The sequence below is a fragment of the Bufo bufo genome, chromosome 3, assembly GCF_905171765.1.
Source record: "Bufo bufo chromosome 3, aBufBuf1.1, whole genome shotgun sequence".
NCBI classification, from domain to species: Eukaryota; Metazoa; Chordata; class Amphibia; order Anura; family Bufonidae; genus Bufo; species Bufo bufo.
In genome coordinates, this window is record NC_053391.1 from 193,835,130 (window position 1) to 193,858,712 (window position 23,583).

The following is a 23,583-nucleotide window of genomic DNA, read 5'->3' on the forward strand; positions in this document are numbered from 1 at the left end:
TCTTCCCATGAACTGCTGCTTCAGGTCCTTTCACAACATTTCTATTGGATTAAGATCAGGAATTTGACTTTAGCTTTAGTCTTTAACCATTTGGGAGAATAAGGCTCCATTCAGACGTCCGTAGTGCATTGCGGATCTGCAAATTGCGGATCCGCAATATACCCAGCCGGCACCCCCATAGAAATGCCTATTTTTGTCCGCAATTGCGGACAAGAATAGGACATGCTCTATCTTCTTGAGGAGCGGAAGATCGGGCCGTGCTCCAGAAATGCGGATGCGGAGAGCACATTGGGCCGCGCTCCAGAAATTGCGGAACGGATGCGGACCTATTCTACGGACATCTGAATGGAGCCTAACTTGTGTGTTAAGGGTCTTTGTCTTGCGACATGACTCACATTCTCTTGAGATTCCATTAATGGACAGATGTCCTGACATTTTCCTTTAGTATATGCTGGTATAATTCATAATTCATTGTTCCATCAATGATGGCAAGCCACCCTGTCCATGATGCAGCAAAACAGACTCAATCCATGATACTACCACCACTGTGTTGCACCGATGGGATGAGATCTTTATGCAGCGTTTCCCTTTATCCAAACCACAAACTTTTATTTTGGTCTCATCTGTCCACAAAACAACATTCCAATAGCCTTCAGGCTTGTCCAGAGGATCTTCAGCAAAATGCAATTGGGCAGCAATGTTCTTTTGGAAACCAGCAGGTGGAAATTTGGTGGTAGTAGTGAACCATTCAATCAGTGCTTTTTCATAAAAAGATTTTTCCCTGGTGGTAGCCTCAAACTGTTCAATCAGTGCTTTTTCATAAAGGTAAGCTAATTTGCAAACATTTGGGTTTCTGAGAAACATAATAAAAGTAGCTTCCCCCCCCCAAAAAAAATAAATAAAAAAAATACTAAGCCTATCAAACGCCATCAGAACTAATTGATGCTAATTTACATATGTTTTTCCCCAGAAATGCAGCTCAGCATTGGCCGGACTACAATACTCATCATGTATATTAGGCTCCATAGCCTTATTAATTTGTGTTTCCCCTTAAGACCCAGAACAACAGTGGTTCTACTAAACCTGACAGAACAACATAGGATAAATGGTGATCCAAAATGCCCCAATCTCACAGTCATTCCAATTTAGCCTTGGAAAGGGGTTTTATGTGTAACAAGTTGTTCTTCTATAAAGTAAGTATTTAGTGGGTATGACTTCTTCCTTTAGTCCCAAACAAATCACTATGAAAGAGCAGGAAATGTCGATTTGTAAATTGGTGGATGTCCATCAAAAATAATTTCTATGGTACAAAAATCTGATTAGCCAGTCTAATAGGGATGGGGCCATACATGAAATGGGCATGGTAAAAATGTGACATACTGTACTTGCCTTTCAGAAGGAACTTCAGAAATAAAATTTATATACTGTATAGCAGAACTTTTTTTTCCTCATGCCTTTCCAATTTATATAGAACATGCAACCAACCTGCAGCATTTACCTTCTGATTTAAGATTTTTTTTAAATTAACTACGGAATAAAGAAAACACTTATCTGGCGACCTCTTTCATCTTTTTAACTGCAGATCCACAAATTCCCAGGGTCTTTTTCTGCCATCCAATGCAGATGACTGCATTGCTTCTGGTGCTCACTGTTTATTTGGTAGCCTAAGACACTTTTTACTTGTCCAGCTCTGCTCTTGGAATGGTCAGCACTCTTCATGTGAGCAGTGCTGGCCAATCCAATGGCAGCAGGAATTTTCTTCGGCTACCAAAAGCACATTATTAATCAGGCAGTCTGAGCAGTGATGTGGCCATTTTGGATGGCGGAAGAGGACCCCTTGAATTTGTAGATCTGCACCTGAAAAGTTAATGTGAATAATTTTTCTTGAATCAGAGGGTCTCTTGAAATCACAAATCACAAATAGTACAGGCGATCCCTACATCATAACTAAAAAAAAGAATACAGAACCCTTTACTTATTACAGACACTAGGCAAGACCTCTAAACAAATACAGATCCTAGACTTCTAAATAAATACAGATGCAAGAACAGGCCATCCTAAATAAGTACACACCAGACCCCTTAACCAGACCAGACTCCTGAGTAATAAAGATGGCAGACCAGACTCCTCCCAACACTGACTCCAAACCAAACTGCAGCTGTGTCACTCATAAGTTGTGATCTGACAGTCTGGTGTTGAGAGATACACCTATGGAGAATTCATAGGCCTTTACTTCCACCACTTGATTTTTTTTTGTTACGCTTTTGTGCCCTTATAAATATCTGAAATATTTTTAGAGGTTTTCCAACTGAGCATGTGTGACCACCTCAGTGAGGTGGACAGAGAGATGAGGAAATGAACAATAAGTGGGCAGCGCTGTAAAGACACATTTTATTGAATTACTCAGTGGCTATACTACATTTTTAATTGCATGCAATTACGAAAGTATTCAGATCCAGGTGCTGCCTTGAAAAATTTTGAATGCTGCCTTGAAAATTTTTTAATATTTTTTGTTGACAACACCTTTAAATGAAAACAAGCAGCAACAAGCTGCAATGCCAGACACAACCACTACAAAATAATGCTCAATCCTTTTCATTCAGCCGATCATGGTGTTTCAGGTGTTCAAACCTGCCAATTTAATATTGATAGCCTATCCTAACTGTACAAATGCATGAAACCCAAGAGATCAGCATCCCCCTGCTGCACCCTACAGTCAACTGTATTGGTTACCTCAGAATGTGGACACAGTTGAATACTGCAGCAGGGCACAGGCACTGATAGCTCCCGTTCCACCATCCACCATACTAGGCCACTATGCCTGAAGCCTAGGAGAGAACATATAAACAATGCAGGTGGAGCGATGACATCATTGCACCTGCCTAGTCTGGGACACAGGCATATCAGGCTTCAGGCCAGAAGAGGCCTGTATTGTGTACTGCTTTGCAGATGAATGGTGGCATGGAATGAGAGTGAGGTGAGTATTTTATTTTTTTCTTTCCTACTTTGGGCACTATTACTACCTGGGGCACTAAAGAGGACCTTATTATTATTAAGGCACTAACAGGCAGCCTTATATACTGGGATTGCTGAAAGACAGAAATAAAAGCACACAGGCGCTCCATGGTGAAGTATGCATGCACTAGAACAGCACTCACTCACAACTCTGAGAGGCACATTGACCCTTCAAGGGAAGGAATGAAGGTTACCTCAGCACCACCCACTGGTAATCCAGAGGGATCCCCAATGCTAGCAGAAAAATGTCCAAAAGTAGCAGGCTGAGGAGCACAGGATACTACAGAGTTGCCTTATTTATTTAACACGTTTCAAAAGCATGCCGATGTCTTCATCAGACACTGATGAAGAAAGTGAAGAAAAAGCGACGCGCTTTTGAAACATGTTACATGAATAAAGCAATTCTGTGGTCTCCTGTGCTCCTCAGCCTGCTTCTTTTGGACATTTATCTGTTATTATTACTGGGGGCACTATAATTGGCCTTATTTTTACTAGGGGAACTACAGGAGGGTTTTATTACTACTGGGGCACTATGTTTTTGTTTCATTTTACTACCATATTTACTACTGCAGTATAAACCAATAATATCAAATTCCTGAAAAATCCCTTTAATGCATTTTACATAACAGTCCAGATCCTCAATTAAATCCAAACAAAATACTGAAATTACTTCATCTGAGAATATTCTGTATTTTAATCTCAGATTTAGGATAAATTTGATTCGACTAGAAGCTGAATTTCCTCGTGCTTCATGTCAGTGAATCAATTTAACCTGAAACAGTATAAAAAAACAAAGAAATTAAAACTTACCTCCATTTGCTCATGATGGGCCGCCAGCCTCCATCTTGCTTAAAGATCTCGGCCGAAATCCTGTGCGGCACGAGATTACGGGCCGCACAGGATTTTGGCCAAGATCTTCAAGCAAGATGGCGGCGGCCAGCCCGTCGCGAGTAAATGGAGGCAGTAAGTTTGATATAATTTTATTTTTATTGTTAATTTTACACTCAGATGCAGTGATCATGTATGAACGCGGCATTTAAGGGGTACAATGACGGCGGCGGCGCTATTGCAGCTCTCTGTCATTGCACCTGCTACTTACAAAATATGCGCTTCGTGATGAAGTTATTCGTCACAAAGCAAATTTTTTTTTTTAATTCAGAGAATCAGCCAAATCGAACTTTAAATTCACTCATCTCTAATTAAAACTATTTCCCAAGCAGTGACAAATATGTGTATAAGACTACAAACAAAGGAATAAATGAAAACCTCCTCCTGTTGCCAGGCAACAAAACCAGTGATAACATTCTAGACAATGACACTTGAATTAATAAAAAATGCATTACAGCTTTCTAATATGATGGAAAGTTACATTTTACATATATACCCTGAAACTGGGAAGAAAATACATTGACAGATATAAGATAATTAGCAGAACATTTTCTTTATGGATTATAACTAATAATATGTTTTGGTAATGGAAAGCCAGTAATGGAAAATACATTATTATCAATATAGGAAAAATGACACATAAATAAATATAGTAATTAGAGACGAGTGAAGTTTTGAACAAATTTGTTTCGACAACTTTGTCCAAGTTAGCCACGAAATTTGATTTGTAAAAAATGTATTTGTCACAAATCATTATAAATCAGGTATACCCAGGCCACTCTGCCTTAGGGTGCGGCCACACGGAGAGGCCATACTGTTTTCATTTAATAATGAAGAATTCACTGTATAGTCCTTCTTCATTGTTAATGGCACCTTTAAACAGGCTGTTGCTGGTATAGGGTTTGGCTGGTTAGGTTGGGGGGATAATAAGCATATTATTGCTCTTCTTACATGCAATATCCTCCAGGTTATTTGACAGTAAACACTGAATATTAATCAGCTCTGGCATACCCACTTCTCCAACCCCAGCTTTCTCCTGTTCTACAGGTGGGAGCCCTTCTACTGCCATATACTTTTCCTCCTTTTCCACATCATCTAATATCAATGAGAATAGTTAGTCAGAACATCCAGCTCCTCCTCTCTCTGCATCTTGCTGACTTTTCTAGGACATGGAGGCCAAAAGGAGGATTTGCAATAAGTAAAGCCAACGAAAGATGAGGATGGTCATCAGTAAGACCTTGCTACCCTAAGGGGTGCAGACTGGATACTATTGGTTGGCACTGGAATTATAAAGGCTTTCATCTTATTGGTATTGAATTACATTTACGGCTGATATAGGGATAAGTAAATGTAGGAATAAATTAAACTGACGTAGAATAAGTCTCTGTTCCTGCCCTCTCCCTGTACTCTCCCTGCACTCTCCCTGTACTCTCCCTGCACTCTCTCTCTCCAGTATTTTTACATGAATCATTTTCAGCAACACTGTCCATAGCACATGTCCATAGCACATAGCGCTTGCCACGTCTCTCCATATGCTCAGCTCACAGGACAATAGCGGAGATCGCACAGGATGAGGGTTTTATATGGCCGTGACATCACAGGAAATGACTATCTGCGGATTGGCTGGCTGTGCGGCATTATGGGTGATATCGCGTTCCCGGGGTTCTTACTTTCACTTTGTAACATGTGCGGCTGCTATTTTAGGAAAAACTGATTCGTTAGCATGAAGCGCGAGTAAAATTGGATTTGTTGCGAATCCAAGTTTTCCGATTTCTATCTTGAACGCTCAATACTAATGGTAATATGTAAGAAGACAGTCGATGCAAAGACAAAGAAGGATCAGTCCGCCATGTTGTGGTAGACTTTTTGTATGATCCCTAAACAAGGGATCTAACCATGTTGTCTGCAATGCTCCCGAGTTGATGTAAATATTTCTTCTTTGACTGGAAGAACATGTCTGGGATGAACATGTATCCTAACATAACAATATAAAGTAAATAATATAAAGCAGACTAGATGGACCAACTGTGTTCTTTTATTGTCATTCTTTTATATTTCTATGTGTGGGCCTCCAATATGACCACCCCTAGGAAAGTTTTTAAGAATAAATGAAAAGAAACATAAAAATAAAACCATTTTCTCAGATTAAATTCATAAAACATTCCCTTTAAGAATGCGGATAAGCGACTTCCTGTATTACATAATGCAACTGAAATATTCATGTGCCCAATACATTTTTTTTAGATGCCCCATTTTATCAGCTACCTACAATGTTAGGGATGTCTTAAGCTGATTCCAAATGAGAACCGTCAACCTCAGATCAGGTGATTTGGAGATTTGGAGATTATCTCCTGTTTATTTTCCTGTAACTTGTGAAATGTTATGAATTATACAGCAAACAGGACTTACATTAATTTTATAATACAACTTATGTGTCAGCATGCATGTCTATTAAGCCATTTCTTCTTTCCTAAAGGCTCTAATATGATAAGGTACTGTAATATTCTTTACTCAGGTTTTAGCCTTTTACTTGACTGGAATGACTTTATGGAGATAAGGCAATTACTGGATTCAGAGCACAGAACGACGTTCAGAGTCAGAAACTGAATATCCATGTTTCATTCCACTTATCTAGGCTCTACAGCTGTTGATTCGAGAGATCAGAATCCAGCTCAAATTAATGTGGTTTCTCTTTTGGATTCAGTGGTTTAAGAGTATAGCCTGGTGGAAAGCCATCACTGCTTTCTCACATTATATACTGAACTGGCGTCTACAGCACTTTGCCCAAACGTTAGATATGATTTTCATGATTTTCCACTTTTCAATCTGGATGATAAATGAGTTGATTGGCCTGTTGGACACTATATATAGATATGTGTAATGACTGAAACTTAAAGTAATGCAAATACACAATTCTGCACTGTAGTGCAACAAATAAATGATGTAGAAAATATGAAGCTTTTTGTGAGTCATCTTAAGTATTAGATAATTAGTACTAGAGTGTTAGAGCATTTTAGATATTGTTATAGCCAGGTCAACCCTTACAAATATTTCAAGGGCTTTTTTGCTTATTATATTTTTGATAATTGTAATATAGAAAGAATGGGCACTCTTATAACTGGACCACAAAGTTAGTAAAGCGACACTGATTTATTAGTAACAGTATATAAACAATGGTCACCATACATAAAAGTTATATGCCCTAAGTAGAACTTGACTCTTAAAATAAATGATAAAAGTCGGTAAAAATTGATAAAAGTTGGTAGTACAATATAATTATCAGTCCACTGATATAGCTGATAGATAAGAAGGCTGGGAGGCCTATTGTCCCGGCCAAAATAGAAGATATAAAAATGAAAATGAATATGGAACCAAAATCTGTTCCGGCTGCCTGTATATGATCAGTTAGCTACAGCAGTGGCTGATACCAAGTAAATCCCCACAAAATAAATGCAAACAAGAAAATTGCGGTATTTGATAGAAAATTAAAAAATAAAATACAATCCAAAGAGTAAGTACAATCCAAAAAGTGCACCAATATAAGTAGCATGTGCTGGCAAGAAAATAAATCAATAATAACAATAAATTAGTGAAAGAAACAATAATATTTCTATTATTGAAATTAAGTGCAGATGTGTGCAGATATCTAAGAATAGATATATAAAATATGTGAAAAATAGCAGTGCTCAGATCATTGCGATATTCAATACCCGTGTAAAATCATAAAGTGTCTCTGGAGACCATCTCTATTAACCAGTGAGACGGACTGTCCATTGCTAATGCCGAGTCTCCAGAGACACTTTATGATTTTACACGGGTATTGAATATCGCAATGATCTGAGCACTGCTATTTTTCACATATTTTATATATCTATTCTTAGATATCTGCACACATCTGCACTTAATTTCAGGGAAAATTCAATTTTTCCACGAAGTCGAGTTTCCTTGTGCTAATTGTTAATGAATCAATTTTCCCAAAAGTGGCGTTAAAACACCATATAATATCAAACCCCTACCTCCTCCATTTGAGCGCGAAAAGGCCTCCGTAGCCATCTTGATTAAAAATTCTCTGCAAAATCTTGTGTGCAGTCATGTATCATGTCACCACGCCGGCCAGGGTGATCACACACCGAGCAAGATTTTGCGTGGGATCTGCAATCAAGATGGTTACGGCAGCCTCTACTCGCTCAAACGAATAAGGTGAGTATTATTATTTTTATTGTAACTGATTAACCCCTGAAAGCGATGAACGTGGCATCTGAGGGGTTCAATGACGGGGCGGCAGAATTGTCATTCCCCTTCATTGCATCAGCATATTTACCATCATATTGTGCAGAATGTTTTGTATCTTTTTTCCGTGATTTTTTTGATTTGTATTTGTCTCTCAGATTTTATCATTAGAGTGATAACATATATTATGTTATGTTTGCATCTATTGTTCTAGCGCATTATTCTCCGTGACTTTATAAATGTAGCCATGCACATAGTTACCATCATATCATACATCTTTTTTCCGTGATTTTTTTTATTTGTCTTGAAGGAGTGGTACCTTCAGGTGTGAAGGCGCTTCTATTCTGGGAGTAGCATTCATGTGCACTTTTGCCCCACCTATCTAATAGGCGACCTTGATTAAGGTGGTACATATAGGTATGTGTGCTTCTCCTCTTATTGGTTGCTGATGCACATAGAGGTAACTAGGAGCAACATACTATATGTGCAGTGTCTGCTCTCTTGAATATAGATGCATAACGGCATAGGTAGGTTTAGAGCAGGAGCTGCCTGATCTGAGACCACCGTGGCGCTGGGTAGGTGGGCACAGATGTGTTTTGATCAAAATATATTTGCTAAGAGTCTCAGATGTTATCATTAGAGTGAGGGCTTAGTCCATATATTATGTTTGCATCTATTGTTCTAGTGAATTATTTCCGTGACTTCACCCGCTACTTAAACAAAAATGTGCTTCGTGACAAAATAATTCTTCACAGAGTGAATTTCTTTATGAAATTCAAAGAAGCAGACGAATCGAATTTTTGTAAACTCCACTCAGCACTAGTTGGGAACCACACTAACATTAAGATGAGTTAATCCCAGATCTCTCCTTCTCAGCTGGCTGTTAGTAGTTCTTTCCATATTTCTGAATCCTCAAGCAGAAAGCCCTTTTAACTAAATGAAAGATATACCGGTATATGAAATATATATATATATATATATATATATATATATATATACTTTAAAGGGGTTTTCTGGGAGTTGAATATTGATGACCTATCCTCATCTGATGAACATGATCTGATGATGAACCTAGGAAGAGGCTGCGGTGCTCTCTTTGTGGCCTCAGATTCCCACTGATAAGTTATGGATTACCTATTGTGAGGATAGGCCATCAATTTGAAACTCCAGGAAAACCCCTTAAAGACTTATACCTCATTGTAATTCCATCAATATAGAGTTGCAATAAGTCTAAACTTATCTGCTAACATTCATATACAACCTACTACAAAAAGCTTGAGGGTGCTGTCACATATTTTGCATTGGGGCCTACAGCTTCGTCCTCACCTCTAGTAGCATTCAGTTATCAGTTGTCTTGCAATAGGATGGTGAAGAGTGATCTGGTTCCGCTACATTTAAGAAAATGTGCTTTCCAACATTTTAATGCTAATGACCTATCCTCTGGACACGTCATCAGTATCTGATTGGTGGGGTCCTACACCTGATAAGCTGTTCAAGAAGGTGCCGCTACTTCTCTACTTTTCCCTAGGCCAGTGACGACACGTTCATTGGTCATGTGGCCAGGGGCAGCATCAAACTGGGCCCGATCCTCTAAGGCAGTGTTTCTCAACCAGTGTGCCTGGTTGGGAAAGACTGCTCTAAGGGGCCCCCTGTTTCAGTCCGACTCCAGAGTGGGGAATTTCCCGGCTTAGGAGTCCCTGCTCTGACTCCATATATGCATGTGTCCATATATGGAGTCAGTGTAATGAACATGGAAGGGGTATTCCCAATAATGGTCATTATGCTTAGGGACTCCCCATGTATATAAATCTAATTTAGACTCTATTTTTTTAAATATCTCTGTGGGGATTCAAACTCACAACCATCCACATTAAAGGCAAAACCCTTAACCACTAGGCTGTAGAGCTCAATACTAGTCAATGCTGAAAAACCTCATAGAAGTTTCTCTTCTGTTAAAAACAAGAGAAACTTCTATGCAGTTTTTAACAGAAGAGAATCTTCTATGAGGTTTTTCAGCATTGACTTAGCATTGACTTAGCATTGAGCTCTATAGACCAGTGGTTATGGTTCTTGCTCTTAATGTAGAAGGTTGAGTTAAAATCCCCACAGAGCCTTTTTAAAAATAGAGGCTAAATAAGACTTAAATACACAGGGTGTTCCCAACAGTAAAAAAAATGTATTGAGAAAAAAATGGAGCAAAACGTAAAATATGATCAAATAACACCCATATTAACCTACACAAGGGATCAGCAACCTTTGGCAATCCAGATGTTGTGAAACTACAACTCCCAGCATGCTCCTTTCACTTCTGTGGGAGTTCAGAGAACAACTAAGCAAGTGTGCATGACGGGAGATGTAGTTTTCACAACACCTGGAGTGCCGGAGGTTGCTGATCCCTGACCTACACCAACCTTTTTAACTTGTGTAACCAGTATTTTTAAATCTTTCTCTAGGGACTCAAACTCACAACCTTCTACATTATAGGTAAATATTTTAACCACTGGGCTATAAAGCTCAATGCTAAATGTCTGCTGAAAAACCTCATAGAAGTTTCTCTTGTATAATACAAGAGAAACTTCTATGAGGTTTTTAACACAAGAGAAACTTCTTTGAGTTATTGAGCTCTACAGCCTAGTGTTTAAGGATTTTGCTTTTAATGTAGAAGGTTGTGAGTTTGAATCCCCACAGAAACATTTTAAAATAGAGGCTAAATGAAACTTAAATACACAGGCTGTCACCAACAGTGAAAAGTTTGATTTCATTGAGATTTTTAGCAAAATGTAAAATATGATCAAATAACACCCGTATTAACCCACACCAACCTTTTTACTTGTGTAACCAGTATTTTTTGTTGAAAAGGTGGCAACCCTAACAACCCCCCCACTCAGGACCTCTAGAGGCTCGCTCACTGCAGCAAGCTAAGCCTCATAAGGGCTCACTTGGTAAAAAACTTTTTTTTCTTCTCATCGCGATATTCTGACCCTCATAACATTTTTATAGTAATGTCCACGGAGATGTGTGGGGGCTCATTTTTTGAGGGACGATCTGTCGTTTTTGACAATACCATTTTTGGGTTCTGTATGACTTGATCACTTTTTATTCAATTTTCTTGGGAGATAAAGTGATGATAAAAACTAATCAGCATTTTTTTTCATTTTCTGTTACGCTATTTACCATATGGGCTAACTTTAAAAAATATATTTTAATAGTATGGGTGCTTTCGCATGCGGCGATGCCTATAATGCTACTTTTTGTTTCTTTCTGTTAAGTCCCCCAAGTGGACCACAACTTACAATCATCAGATGTAAATTGCTCCATTATTCTGTATAGAAATCACTATATCACAGTTCAGTGCTGCCATCTAGTGGCCTGAACTGGGATATACTAACAATGAGCCTGGAAGCCTAGTACAGGCTGCGACTCATTTTCGAATAGAGTGCTTTCCCTGATCTCCCTTGGGGGAAAGCGCGCCTGAAGCTGAATCCTGCGCTTCTGGTTTTTAACACTCTCAGATGCCGTGAGTGAGGGGAACTCGTTGCTTCGAGGGGAGGGGGCATGTGGCGTATTCTGGGGCCATGAGGGTGAAGAACTGTGTGAGGAGCTTTACAGGGTGTAAATCTGTGAAGGAGCGCCGGAATTGACAGATTGTAACTGTGTTGCTAGTACATTATTACAAGATTTGGAGCCCCACTTTAGATTTTGCCCAAGGCCACATTTTGTCTAAAACCAGCCCTGCATGTGGCGTAGGCGAAGCTCAGCCCTGTTGACATGAATACCTAGCACAGGCACTATACTATGCACAGAACTGAGCTTAGTAACCACGGAGAAGACCACAACGCTCACTGGAGTGCCGGTTTACTCTAAAATGGTTGATTGGTGGGGGTGTCGGACCCCCACCAATCAAATACTGATGACCTTTCCAGTGGATAGGTAATCAGTATTAAAATTTCAGAAAACCCTTTTATGTAAGATGTCCAGAGGTACATTAGGTTTTGAGACATTTTAGCACCTGATATAATCTGTGGTGAGGTAGCCTTTTCTTTTACCCAAGCCTAAGAATCTTAATCTGTGCTCTAGGAGCTCATGCACACAGCTATATTGTGGAATTTTTTTGTACGGAGCCATAATACAGTACCTATAAAAGTCTATGAGGTCATACCGTAAGTTTGCATGACCAATGGCATGCTCTATATCAGGACATGCTCAATCGCACGCAGTATTGTAGAGATATTCTGCCCATTGCCTCATAGAACAATGCCATATCAAGGAACCATATGGTAGCTATCATAACTGTACATTTCTGCGTGTCTCTGCTATATCTATGATGCATAATATTTACATACATGTTACTTGTATGACTTGGCTGTAGTTTTCAGGACAGCCATTACCATTGAGGGTGGGGTTCAATAGCATTCATTATACTGTATGTGTGCTAGAACATATGCTGTCAGTAAGGTAAAATCCTGTTCCTCAGTAAATCATATGGATTATATGTGCGTGGATGTCTTCTAGGAAAAAAAACAATCACAAAGGTGAAGGGAGCCCCTCCATTTTCAACAGAGCTCTAAATTTAAACATGTCAAAGGATTTCACATAGGCAAAGGGAGCAGAAAACAAGAGCAAGCATGAATTTTTACTTATGAATTATTAAATGTTTTCTGAATAGTAGAGTTGATACTGTAAACAGACATAAAATTTGCAAGTTGTTTTTGCTTAAAAATGAACATGCTGAATGAACCTGGAAATGAGGAGAAGCCATGAAGATTAGGTGATATCTACTCAGTTGCACATGAGAATCAAAGCGACACCAAAAAATATGGTGCCATACACTGTTATAAATAAAAAAAAATGTATAAAATAGCAATTCTTTCACTGTAGGCAGGTCCACTGTATTGCCCATATGCAATCAATGTAAGAGCAAGTTTTCCTTTCTATTAAAAACATAGGTTATTCCAATAAGGAGCCTGATACACTGTGTTATGCCTATAGCATTATTACGCTCCCTCTGCCAATATAAAAGTACTAAAATGGCTCTAATGCATGTCCAAACTTGGGGTTAGGCTAGTTTTACAGCAGTTCAGCAAATCACATTTAACTGCTCTGTTATAGAAGCAGAACAATGAAATTAAAGGTTCAGAGCTGAACCTGGACATATCCCCTTCTTTAGACAGGCAGCCCCTCTGAGATGAGCATTGGAGCATTTCATGCTCTCTCTTGACCTGTGCAATTCAGAGCTTTTTCTGCAGATCTGGTATGTACCAGGTCTCTGCTAGGTAGAGGCTTCCACCTAGCAGTGTTCCTGACGATGTCACCAGCACTAATAGGCAGACTTTAGTGCTGCCCTAGCCTATAAAACCTGTAATACCTGTAAAACAGGCTAGGGCAGCGCTAAAAGCCCGCCCAATAGTGTCAGTGATGTCAACGCCAACACTGCTGGGTGGAAGCCTCCGCCTAGCAGTGTAAGGCTACATGCACACGACAGTGAAAAAGAAAGTCCTTCAAAAACGGACACACAGTCAGTTTTTCATGGCCAAATCACTGTGTGCATCCATTTTCTGGCCGTGTGTCCGTTTTTAATGTCCGTTTTGCATCCATTTTGCATCCATTTTTCATGTCCGTTAAAAACGGACATGAAAAATGGATGAATTTGATTGGCAGTAATTTCTAGACCCAGGCTTCTGAGAACTTCCACAAGATGGTAGGCCCCCCAACTAAAATAATGTCCCCCATAGTGTAGGATTTTTTTTTTTTAACTGTCCCCAGCTTTAATAATGTCCCCCTTTAGGGCCCCCTGGTAAAATTATGTCCCCCATAGTGTATGATTTTTTTTTTTTACCGCCCCCAGCTTTAATAATGCCCCCAATGTAGGCCCCCATCTTAAATAATGCCCCCCATAGTGTGTGATTTTTTTTTTTTTACACCCCCAGCTTTATAATGTCCCTCATGATTTAAATAATGCCCCCATAGTGTCCCACAGCCAAAAACAAAACCTCACCTTATCCACTTGCTCACGCTGCAGTAGTCTCTTCACTGAACAGGACCTGCTGAAGGTGTGTGATGACGTCACTGCGCGCTCCCATGTGGTTACGTCACCATGCATATCGCAGGTCCTTCGGCAGGTCCTGCTCAATGAAGAGAGAAGAGACTGCCACACCGCGAGCAAGAGGATGAGGTGAGTTTGAGGGTGCACTCCTGTCAATTGGCCGTTGAAAACGGTGCCATTGATTTCAATGGGTCCGTCTGACCGTGAAAACGGACAAAAATAGGACATGTCCTATTTTTTAATGGACTCTATTCAGTGCCCATTAAAAGAACGACCATGTGAATAGCCCCATAGACTTTCATTGGTGCTAAAAATGTCCGTGTGACGGCCGTTACTTAGACGGCCGTCACACGGCCATTATTCACTGTCCTGTGCATGAGGCCTTAAAATGTAAACATACAGTGCAGGCCAAGGGAGAGCATCGGAACATGAAATGCTCCAATGCTAATATCAGGGGGCTGCCTGTGTGAAAAAGGGGATATGTCCGGGTTCAGCTCTGAACCCAGGCAACCCCTTTAATGGAAGTGCTGAGCCATCAAATTATGCTTTTATTGCATGTGGGGATATGTCAGACTGCAGGAAAAAATACATGGATTGCACATCCACATATTATACATTGATCTACTGCTGCTAGGCATATTTTATAGGCAACTTGTATACATTGTGATCAAAATACATAAGCCCACTCACCACATCAAGGTGGCCTCTTTTAAGTGGGTACTTACACTACACAGTACTTACTGAAAAGTGGCCACCTTGATGTAGATCAAAGTGTATACAAAGTACCTCATGTACATGTCTATAAATCATACTTAGCAGCAATAAATGCACATTTGCATTCTGTCCCCTTTCTTTTTATGGTATCAGCATTCTTTCTGTTCAAGCCAGCAGCAGTCTGGTTTTAGAGACCATATGGAAGGGTGAGCTTTTAAGATCTCTTTACACGGTTCAGTGTTGCATGGTGATTATTGTGGCTGTGGTGCTGTGGGTTGGTGGGCCGTGTGCCATGGGTGCTTAGCCTAAAAGCAGAGGTGTTGTTGGGATGTCTGTAGGTGCTGTATTGCAGGTCCTGTGCCAAATTACAGTAGTAATCCACTCAAAGAGGCCATCTTGGCATGGTGAGTGGGCCTATGCTATGATCAGAACACATACAAGGTGCCTCCTGAACATGCTTATACATTATACTAAGCAGCAATAGATCAATGCATTTCATGTGGATGTGTGAGCCATGTGTTTTCTTTTACAGTTTGGGAATATGCTACTCCATTCATCTATCAACTCATGTATGACTGAGCTGCCATCTACAATGGACCCAATTATATAAAAGATCCTATGATGGAAATGCATTATGGAGTAAAATTGTCACATTTGCATAGTATAACTCCTATATAATATCCAGTGCATGAGACGTGCTGAACATGGACATCAATTGTGACAATTACCATAAGCACCATAACACTCTCTCAGCCATGAAATGGATTGTGTGCAATTAATATACCTGTAAGTAAATCTCTTGAGTATTTGCACATGCGCACTGATCACTGCACAACATTAATGCTTGTTCAATATAATCTAAGATGTTAAGATATGTTAAGGTATGTAATGTGGTCAGATAAAACAAATCAACGTCTTCATGGATAATTTTCCCAATTTCCTAGACCTACATTGTGATGTTGAAGGTACTTTGTGTGCCAAAGTAATTACTGTTGATATTCGTATTCACAGATCTATGCTGTTTCAGTTATTCTTAATAAAATTATGTAAAATACATGAAATTTTTTTTTTTAAAGCAATACTTTTCTTCAACCAATATAGGATCAGAGGCATATTTATGGGGCCCAAAGGTAGAAGTTACAACTGGACCCTAATGTCTGAGGGAGCCAAAAGGACTGTTTCACCTATAAGACATTAGTATTATAAATTAGACTTGATAGGTGGGGGCCATGTATTTTGAACAGGGGCCTAAGGGCCTTAAAGGGAACCTGTCAGTTGGTTTACTCCCCCTAAGCCAACGCCATGTTAATTTTGCTATTTAATAGCTTTAGCATCATGCTTTTACGTAAACTGCATGATAGAAAGGTTATAATTATCTGTGTTGTACGCAAATACCTGATTTTAGTCATGTTGGAGGTGGCCTTTTAGGGAATAGTCATGCTGTACAGGCTAAAGCCATTTCTTATGGGTAATATAGTAACATAGTTTGTAAGGATGAAAAAAAGACCTCTGTCCATCCAGTTCAGCCTGTTATCCTGCATGTTGATCCAGAGGAAGGCAAAAAAAAACTGTGAGACAGAAGCCAATTTTCCTCATTCTTTACCGACTTCAATCAAGTAGTCAGAATACTCCCTGTATCAACAACCCTTCTTCAGAAATCTAATAACTATTACTGTGATATAATTGCACTCCAGAAATACATCCAGGCCCCTCTTGAACTCTTTTAGTGTACTCAGCATCACCACCTCCTCAGGCAGAGAGTTCCATAGTCTCATTGCTCTTACCATAAAGAATCCTCTTCTATATTTGTATACAAACCTTCTTTCCTCCAGACGCAGAGGATGTCCCCTCGTCACAGTCATCTGATCCCTGATATATTTATACATAGTTATTAGATCTCTCCTCACTCGTTTTCTAAAGTGAATAACCCTAATTTTCAGAATCTTTCTGGGTACTGTAGTCCACGGTATGCACAGTTAAACAAAATGTACTCACTTCAGCTCCTTCTGAGAACCGAACATACAATTGGTGACATGAGACTGAGCTGAGGAGATTGGCGCATGTGCAGTGTGCACATGAAACCTAGGCTAGTACATCTTGCTTTAGTGTGAATGCCAAAATGACATGCCCTCAGTCTGAACCGTCTGACTATTCTCTGAAATGGCCCCAATCACATGATTGTAACTTTGTTTTTTTCGCAAAGCTATATCATATAGTTTATGTAAAAGTATCATACTAAAGCTATTATCTAATGGGAAATGTTTGTTTTCTTGAGTAATCTCTTATTCAACCATCACAGGGGTGGATAGCTTTATAGGTTCTCCTTGATAATTAGTTATTATGGTGGCCATAACATATATTCCCAATAATCACACAAATATTTCTCTTTGTACTGACCCCAATGGAAACCCAGAACCAGAGTAAAGCCAGCCAGTACATACTACTAAGTGACTATAAACCTAAACTCAATAACATCAACCTTTCAGACAAAAGCCAGATCTACTGGGTCATGTGGTGAAAATCCCCAAATATTACTTCCTGAGGGTTTTTAAAAGGGTTGTCTGAGTGTTTCATACTGATTGACCTATCCTCAGTATGGGTCATCTGTATGTGTTTGATGGAGGCACCTCTTTCCATCAGCTGTTTGAAGAGGCTGCGATGCTCCAGTCAACAATGTGGCCTCCTTCCAGCTTTCCAAGCACAGAACTGTCCACTGGATAGCAGCTATGCTTGGTACTGTACCTCAGTCCCATTCACTTGGCCATGTGACTGATGAATGTGACGTCTCTAGTTTAGGAAGAGTACCATGGCCTCTTCAAGCAGTTGATTGATGAGGATGCCAGGAGTTGGATCCCCGCTGATCTGATATTGATGACCTATCCTGTTTCCTGAGGAGGTTATTAATATCAAAATCTCAGAGAAGCCGTTAAGATGTCAAACTGTGGTCCACAATTTCACTGGATCAGAATCTTGGAAAATATCCTCTTCATCCTGAGCCTAATTGGATAGTTTGCAATATCTTATATCAAACTGCTATGAAAAAAAAAAACTTTAGTTAAGCCTTTGACTGTATTTTGTTAACGATATGTTATTTTTGCAGATATAAAAGTCCTGCTTTTGTAGTGTAAACCATTACAATACTTTCCGGTGAACAGCGGTGGGCTATGAACTAGAATCTGTAAGAATAAAGGATTTTATTAGAGAGAAAAAATGAGACCTAACATCATGTACTTTCAGAAATCTTATCAGTCATCTGAATACTTTCTACCTAAGGTAGGAAGGCACAAGAGAAATGAGCAGCCCAAATGTCACATAACAAAATGTATTGCTCAGCCTTTCTCTACAGTTTTCTGAGGAATATGTTGGCAAATTTTCCATTGTCCTATTTTAAAATAAATGATCTTTGAAACAAACTATGTGATATCACAGAATAAAGCCAATCTCTATTGATCAGATAGCAATCAACCCCCAGGGTATGCTCTACTTAATACAATGTATTTAAAAAATATAAAGTAAATAAGTAATTACTACCTTCATTAATTAAGAAAATTGTTCTTAAAATGGTCACACAAATCCAAATATGCCCATTACATTTTCCTTTCAACATCAGTACAGAAGCAGCCTTGACAGCCAAGAATAGCTCTCATTAGTATAGCATAGCAACACTTGCGGTCAACTAAAGCACCTTGTAACAACTGATTTTCCACATGCTCTAGACTTGGTGTTCAGAGTAGGAATTTTTGACCTCTCCATTTGTTGCAAACCTGACTTAGCTTGCAAAGCTAACCTATTCTACCACCTCCTGAAGTCACATGTTGAAGACAGTTGAGAAGCAACCTTGGCAGCCAGAAATAGCACTCATTAGTATAGCATGTAAGCATAGCAACACTTGAAGACCAAAAAACCACCTTGTAGCAAGGAATTTCAGATGTGCCTGATACTTAGTATTCAATGTTAGATGCCTTGTCTTCTCCAAATGTTAAGAACATACACCTCCTTTCATAGTTAACATATCCTACTACCTTGTAATGCCACATATTTAAACCAACATATCTTAGAACACAATATAAAATATTACTATTGCTAAGAAGGCAGGACGCACAATTCAGATATAATATTGAAGCATGAATGCAAAGCAGCTCACAAGTCAGATGTATCACTGCCACCAGTGAAGTCTAATACAGACTGACCAGGAGTCTAACAAAGTACTTATGGTCTTTAAAAACTTTTGACACATTAGAACTTTTGATTGGTAGGGTTTTGCATAAAGAGACCCCCCACAGTTGCTAATATGAAGGGGCAGAAGTTCTTAGATGAGTGCTTTGCTTCTTCATTTCTGCTTGGCTCTGTTTGAAGGTCCTGGGAGAGCTGAGTGAGCAGTGTCTGGATCCAACGAAAGTCTATTGACTGTTCATGGATTTGTACTACGTTCAATTTGCTCTTTCTTTTAACTTTATATGAATCAATGCACTGCTCACTCAGCTCCTGAAAGAGATCCATGCAAAGCTGATCAGAAATAAATGGGCACAGAGGTCAGCTGAAAACTTCTTCTCCTTCATTTTATAGGTGTGGGTTTCAGCACCTGGATTCCCTCTGATCAAAACTATGGCATGTTTAATGTTTTTTAAAAATGAAAATGTACCATTCCATCAAACGTACAATACATATATATATATATATATATATATATATATATATATATATATTCAATTTGAACACCCCATAAGTGCCCTTAGTTTGGTTTTATTTACCACTAACCTGTTTGGTAAAGCTTGATTTAGATAATATACTGTAGTATCATACACATTTGTCATATATCTTTTGTATTTTCTCCATCTGAGGTAGTGTAGATGGAAGACAACTTTGGGACTCCATGATGAATACAAGAAAATAGAGCCAATATCATTCAACAAATTCAATACTAACTGTCAATGTATGAGACCTTCCATTACATCATGAACGTATAGTCTCACTGTAATGAGTTCACGTTTTTGTATGGTCAGTTCTTCCTACAGTGAAACATCTTTGAGAGAACCACCCACAACTGCAATGGAAAATGGTCTTACAGGAGGGAAGATTGTCTCAAAGAATAGGCCAGTCGAGATAAAATGGGATATAAACAAATTGAAAATCTGTCACAGAAAATCTGTTCTTGATAAAGAGGTGGTCTTTTCAAAGAGGTCAAGATCTTCATGTCAATAAATGCTGGTCAGAGAGATTTGGTTGAACGGTGCTACTATTTTTTTTGTTCACGTAGAGGACCAAACATCTGATTTAAAGAAGACCTTTCACCAGAATAAAGTATCTAAACTGACTATACAGACGTGTAGAGCGGCGCCCAGGGATCCCCCTGCACTTACTGTTATCCCCGGGCGCCGCTCCGTTCTCCGGTTATAGCCTCCGGTATGTTCATAGTTAGGCTCCACCCAGGGGAACCTGCCGCGGTCTCCTTCTCCTATGCTGTAGCGCTGGCCAATCGCAGCGCTCAGCTCATAGCCTGGCTATGAGCTGAGCGCTGCGATTCGCCAGTGCTACAGCATAGGAAAAAGAGACGCCGGCAGGTTCCCCTGGGTGGAGCCTAACTATGAACATACCGGAGGCTATAACCGGAGAACGGAGCGACGCCCGGGGATAACAGTAAGTGCAGGGGGATCCCTGCGCGCCGCTCTACACGTATATATATAGTCAGTTTAGATACTTTATTCTGGTGAAAGGTCCTCTTTAAATTCTATTACTCTGATGAATGGTACTGTAATTGTGATATAACAGGCATTATGAGAGACCTTCTACAATACCTTCACATTCCAAATTCTTGAAAACCCTTGCAGAATCCAGAAATAAATGGCTGATTTGCATGCACACACTTCTATCATTAACAACAGGATACATGTTAGCCATACCCTTCCCCTTATTATGTACTTTTATCGTGAATCCAAGCATTGAAAATAGGATCAGATATCCTTGAGCTACTCCAATGTATAAGTGATGTTACTCAGATGCAATACAGTATGAAAAAGGGAGGCCAGAAATTGTAAGCCGAAATCAAGGGTTTGAAAGCATTTCTTGCTCGTAAAAGGATTATTCACAGCTACAGACAGCCCCAATCACAAGGAAAGACGGCAAAGCTGCATTTTTCCTGTTACATTTTAATGTCTGTGCATATAAGGTTAATGGGATAATCTCAATCACGCCAGTTGTTCCTCTCATTCAAGTTAATGACATAGTGTTTAATGTATACATAGACCTCCCTGACTCCCAAGACGTCCTATAAAAAGTCACCTTCATCTCATCAACAGCCAGCTAATCAAGAAAGCAGGTAGATGTAAAGTGCACACAAAGAATAAGCATAATTATAATCTGTTGTTTTACTTCGGCCCCATCTCCTCTAATTGATTTTGTGTGTCTGTGTAAGCAGCTTAGCGAAAAAGGAAAATGCATTTGAAATCCCAATGGAGTGTCATTAAATGTCATTGTACATGAACGGTATTCTACCTGAAGGAAATAAATGAAGGGTTTCATGGCTATAGGAAGGTTCTTATTCTGTACTGAATGAATATAATAAGTGTAAAACTTACCCCAGCGTTGTCATGGTAACAATGGTATACCAAAACGAAGCCGGGATGCTAGTGAACTTGCTGGATGATGACCCTTTTTCCGCGTAAAACATCACAGTGGCAAAGATAATGATTGCCATTGTCAGTGAGAAAAGGAGGAATCCCAGTTCAGAGGCACAGCTCTTCAGGGTATACCCAAGGATCCGTAAACCCTGGGAGTGGCGTGAGAACTTGAAAATTCGGAAGACCCGGAAAACCCGCAGGGTGACAAAAGCGCCACTCACATCCTCATTGTTGGTCATGACTAAGCCTATGTAGTATGGCATAATGGCTACCACATCAATGATACTCATGACACTTCTCATGAATCTGTATCTACTTGGGGCTGCAAAAAGTCTCAAGAGGTACTCAACTGTGAAAATCATGACACATGCAGTGTCCAGGCAAAAGAAGGCTACATCAAATCTTTCACCACAAGGAAGCTCCTTATTTCCAGGCACAGTGCCACAGGGAACAGTCTCAACCACATTGGTGATCACGGACACTGCAATAAAGAAGCCAGTCACATAGTAGAAGACTAAGGCTAAAGTGCTGGTGTGGGGATTTTCAAAGGCTCGCCACATAGTCTGGCGTGCATTAAGGGAGGGCATGGGTTCTTGACCGTGCTCATATTCATTGTCATCCATCAGCCTTTCTGCATTCTCTCTTCTTCTGTCTTTATATTCTTCATAGCAGCAGTCACCAATTATTTCAGGTAATATGCCATAGAAAGACAGTTCTTCATCATAGGCAGAGATGCATTCATACCTAGGGTAGTGAAGCTTGCCAGTTCTGTAAAAATTTAGAATAGACCTGAACACTTCAGGGTCACGGTCAAAAAAGTATTCCTTGGTCTCCTCATTAAAGAAGAAATCCTTCTCTGTGCTTCCAAGTAGGGTGTCTGGGTACCTTTCCAAAGTTGTTCGCCAGGTTTGGAACCTCCTCCCACTAACATTGAGTATTATTAGCTCATCTTGTCTTTTGTTTTTGTCAGTTGGTGCCAATGGCATTGGGCAGTTGGCCACAGGCATCCACCCAATGGCAGCAGCCCTTGCAAAGGGCAGCCATGCTGCAACACCGGAAGCCATGAGGGCGCCAGGTCCGATGGGCTGCTTGAGTACTTTTAATACCAACTTGATTTCAGATCAACGCCATCTACAGAAAAAAATGAATAAAGTCAATATCATCTGAATAGGCACCATATAGAAATGTTAACGTCTATAATGAAATTCGAACAGAACACAGTACAAAGTACAGGAGCATAACTAGGTGATTACTATTCCCCCTATAGCTTTCAAAATCACCAGCTCTTAATATATGCACAAGAATATTTTTGTAGCTGACCCTAAAATATTGATTTATTTTATTCATTTCTAGGAATCACAGAAAGCCCATAAATATTGCTATTAAATAATCTGCTATTGATTTCGATCTCCACAAGATAATGGAATAATATGCATTGTGAACACAGAAGTTCCAATAGTTACATATATCACATAGACTGCTATTGTACAATATAATATAGTAACACAATGTTTAATCGATGCTTGTTCAAAGTGCTTAAATTTAAAAAGTAACATCTGATCTAAAGACTGAGATCTGGCCTATATTTCAAATAGTAAGTGGCAATGGGTAAGGCTTTCTCCTTGGAGGTTTCAGTTCATTTTAAATATGTTTGACAACCTTGTAATTGATTGTACATTACTATATAAACTGTGGTAAACCACAAAAGTTTAATATACGGACCCGGAGCATAACTTGCCATATCATTTCCTTTATAGCGGTAATGCACTACTGGCAAGACCAAGGCATATTAACAATTTTTTATTGCAAAGAGTCAAGCAGGTCAAGATGTAAGTATGAAATACACATCTCTAAATATTTAAATTGTCAGTGATAGGCTGCGGTTCAACAAGAAAATTATTTGATGGATAGATAGATAGATAGATAGATGTGAGAACAAGTAAATTGAAAAGTTTGGAAATGTTAATTTTCTAAACTGCTGAACTGAATTTTTCAGATAAATGGGATATAAAACATATTGGGCAAGGCTATGTTCACACCTCCAGTCCAGTGAGCGTTTCCATCAGGCTGTTCCAG

General features: G+C 39.4%; 1 protein-coding gene across 2 annotated transcripts in view; it reads right to left on the minus strand.

Annotated features, from left to right (window-relative positions):
• Positions 1 to 22,623, minus strand: part of KCND3 (potassium voltage-gated channel subfamily D member 3) — a 421,590-nt gene extending 398,967 nt beyond the window's left edge. Inside the window, exon 1 of one of the 2 annotated variants that reach the window (XM_040423873.1) lies at positions 21,466 to 22,623. In XM_040423873.1, the coding sequence (XP_040279807.1) occupies positions 21,466 to 22,571 (1,106 nt within the window). In that variant the 5' untranslated portion in view covers positions 22,572 to 22,623. The remainder of the gene's footprint in view (positions 1 to 21,465) is intronic. The other variant, XM_040423874.1, reaches the window with a different exon arrangement.
• Positions 22,624 to 23,583: the final 960 nt, after the last annotated feature.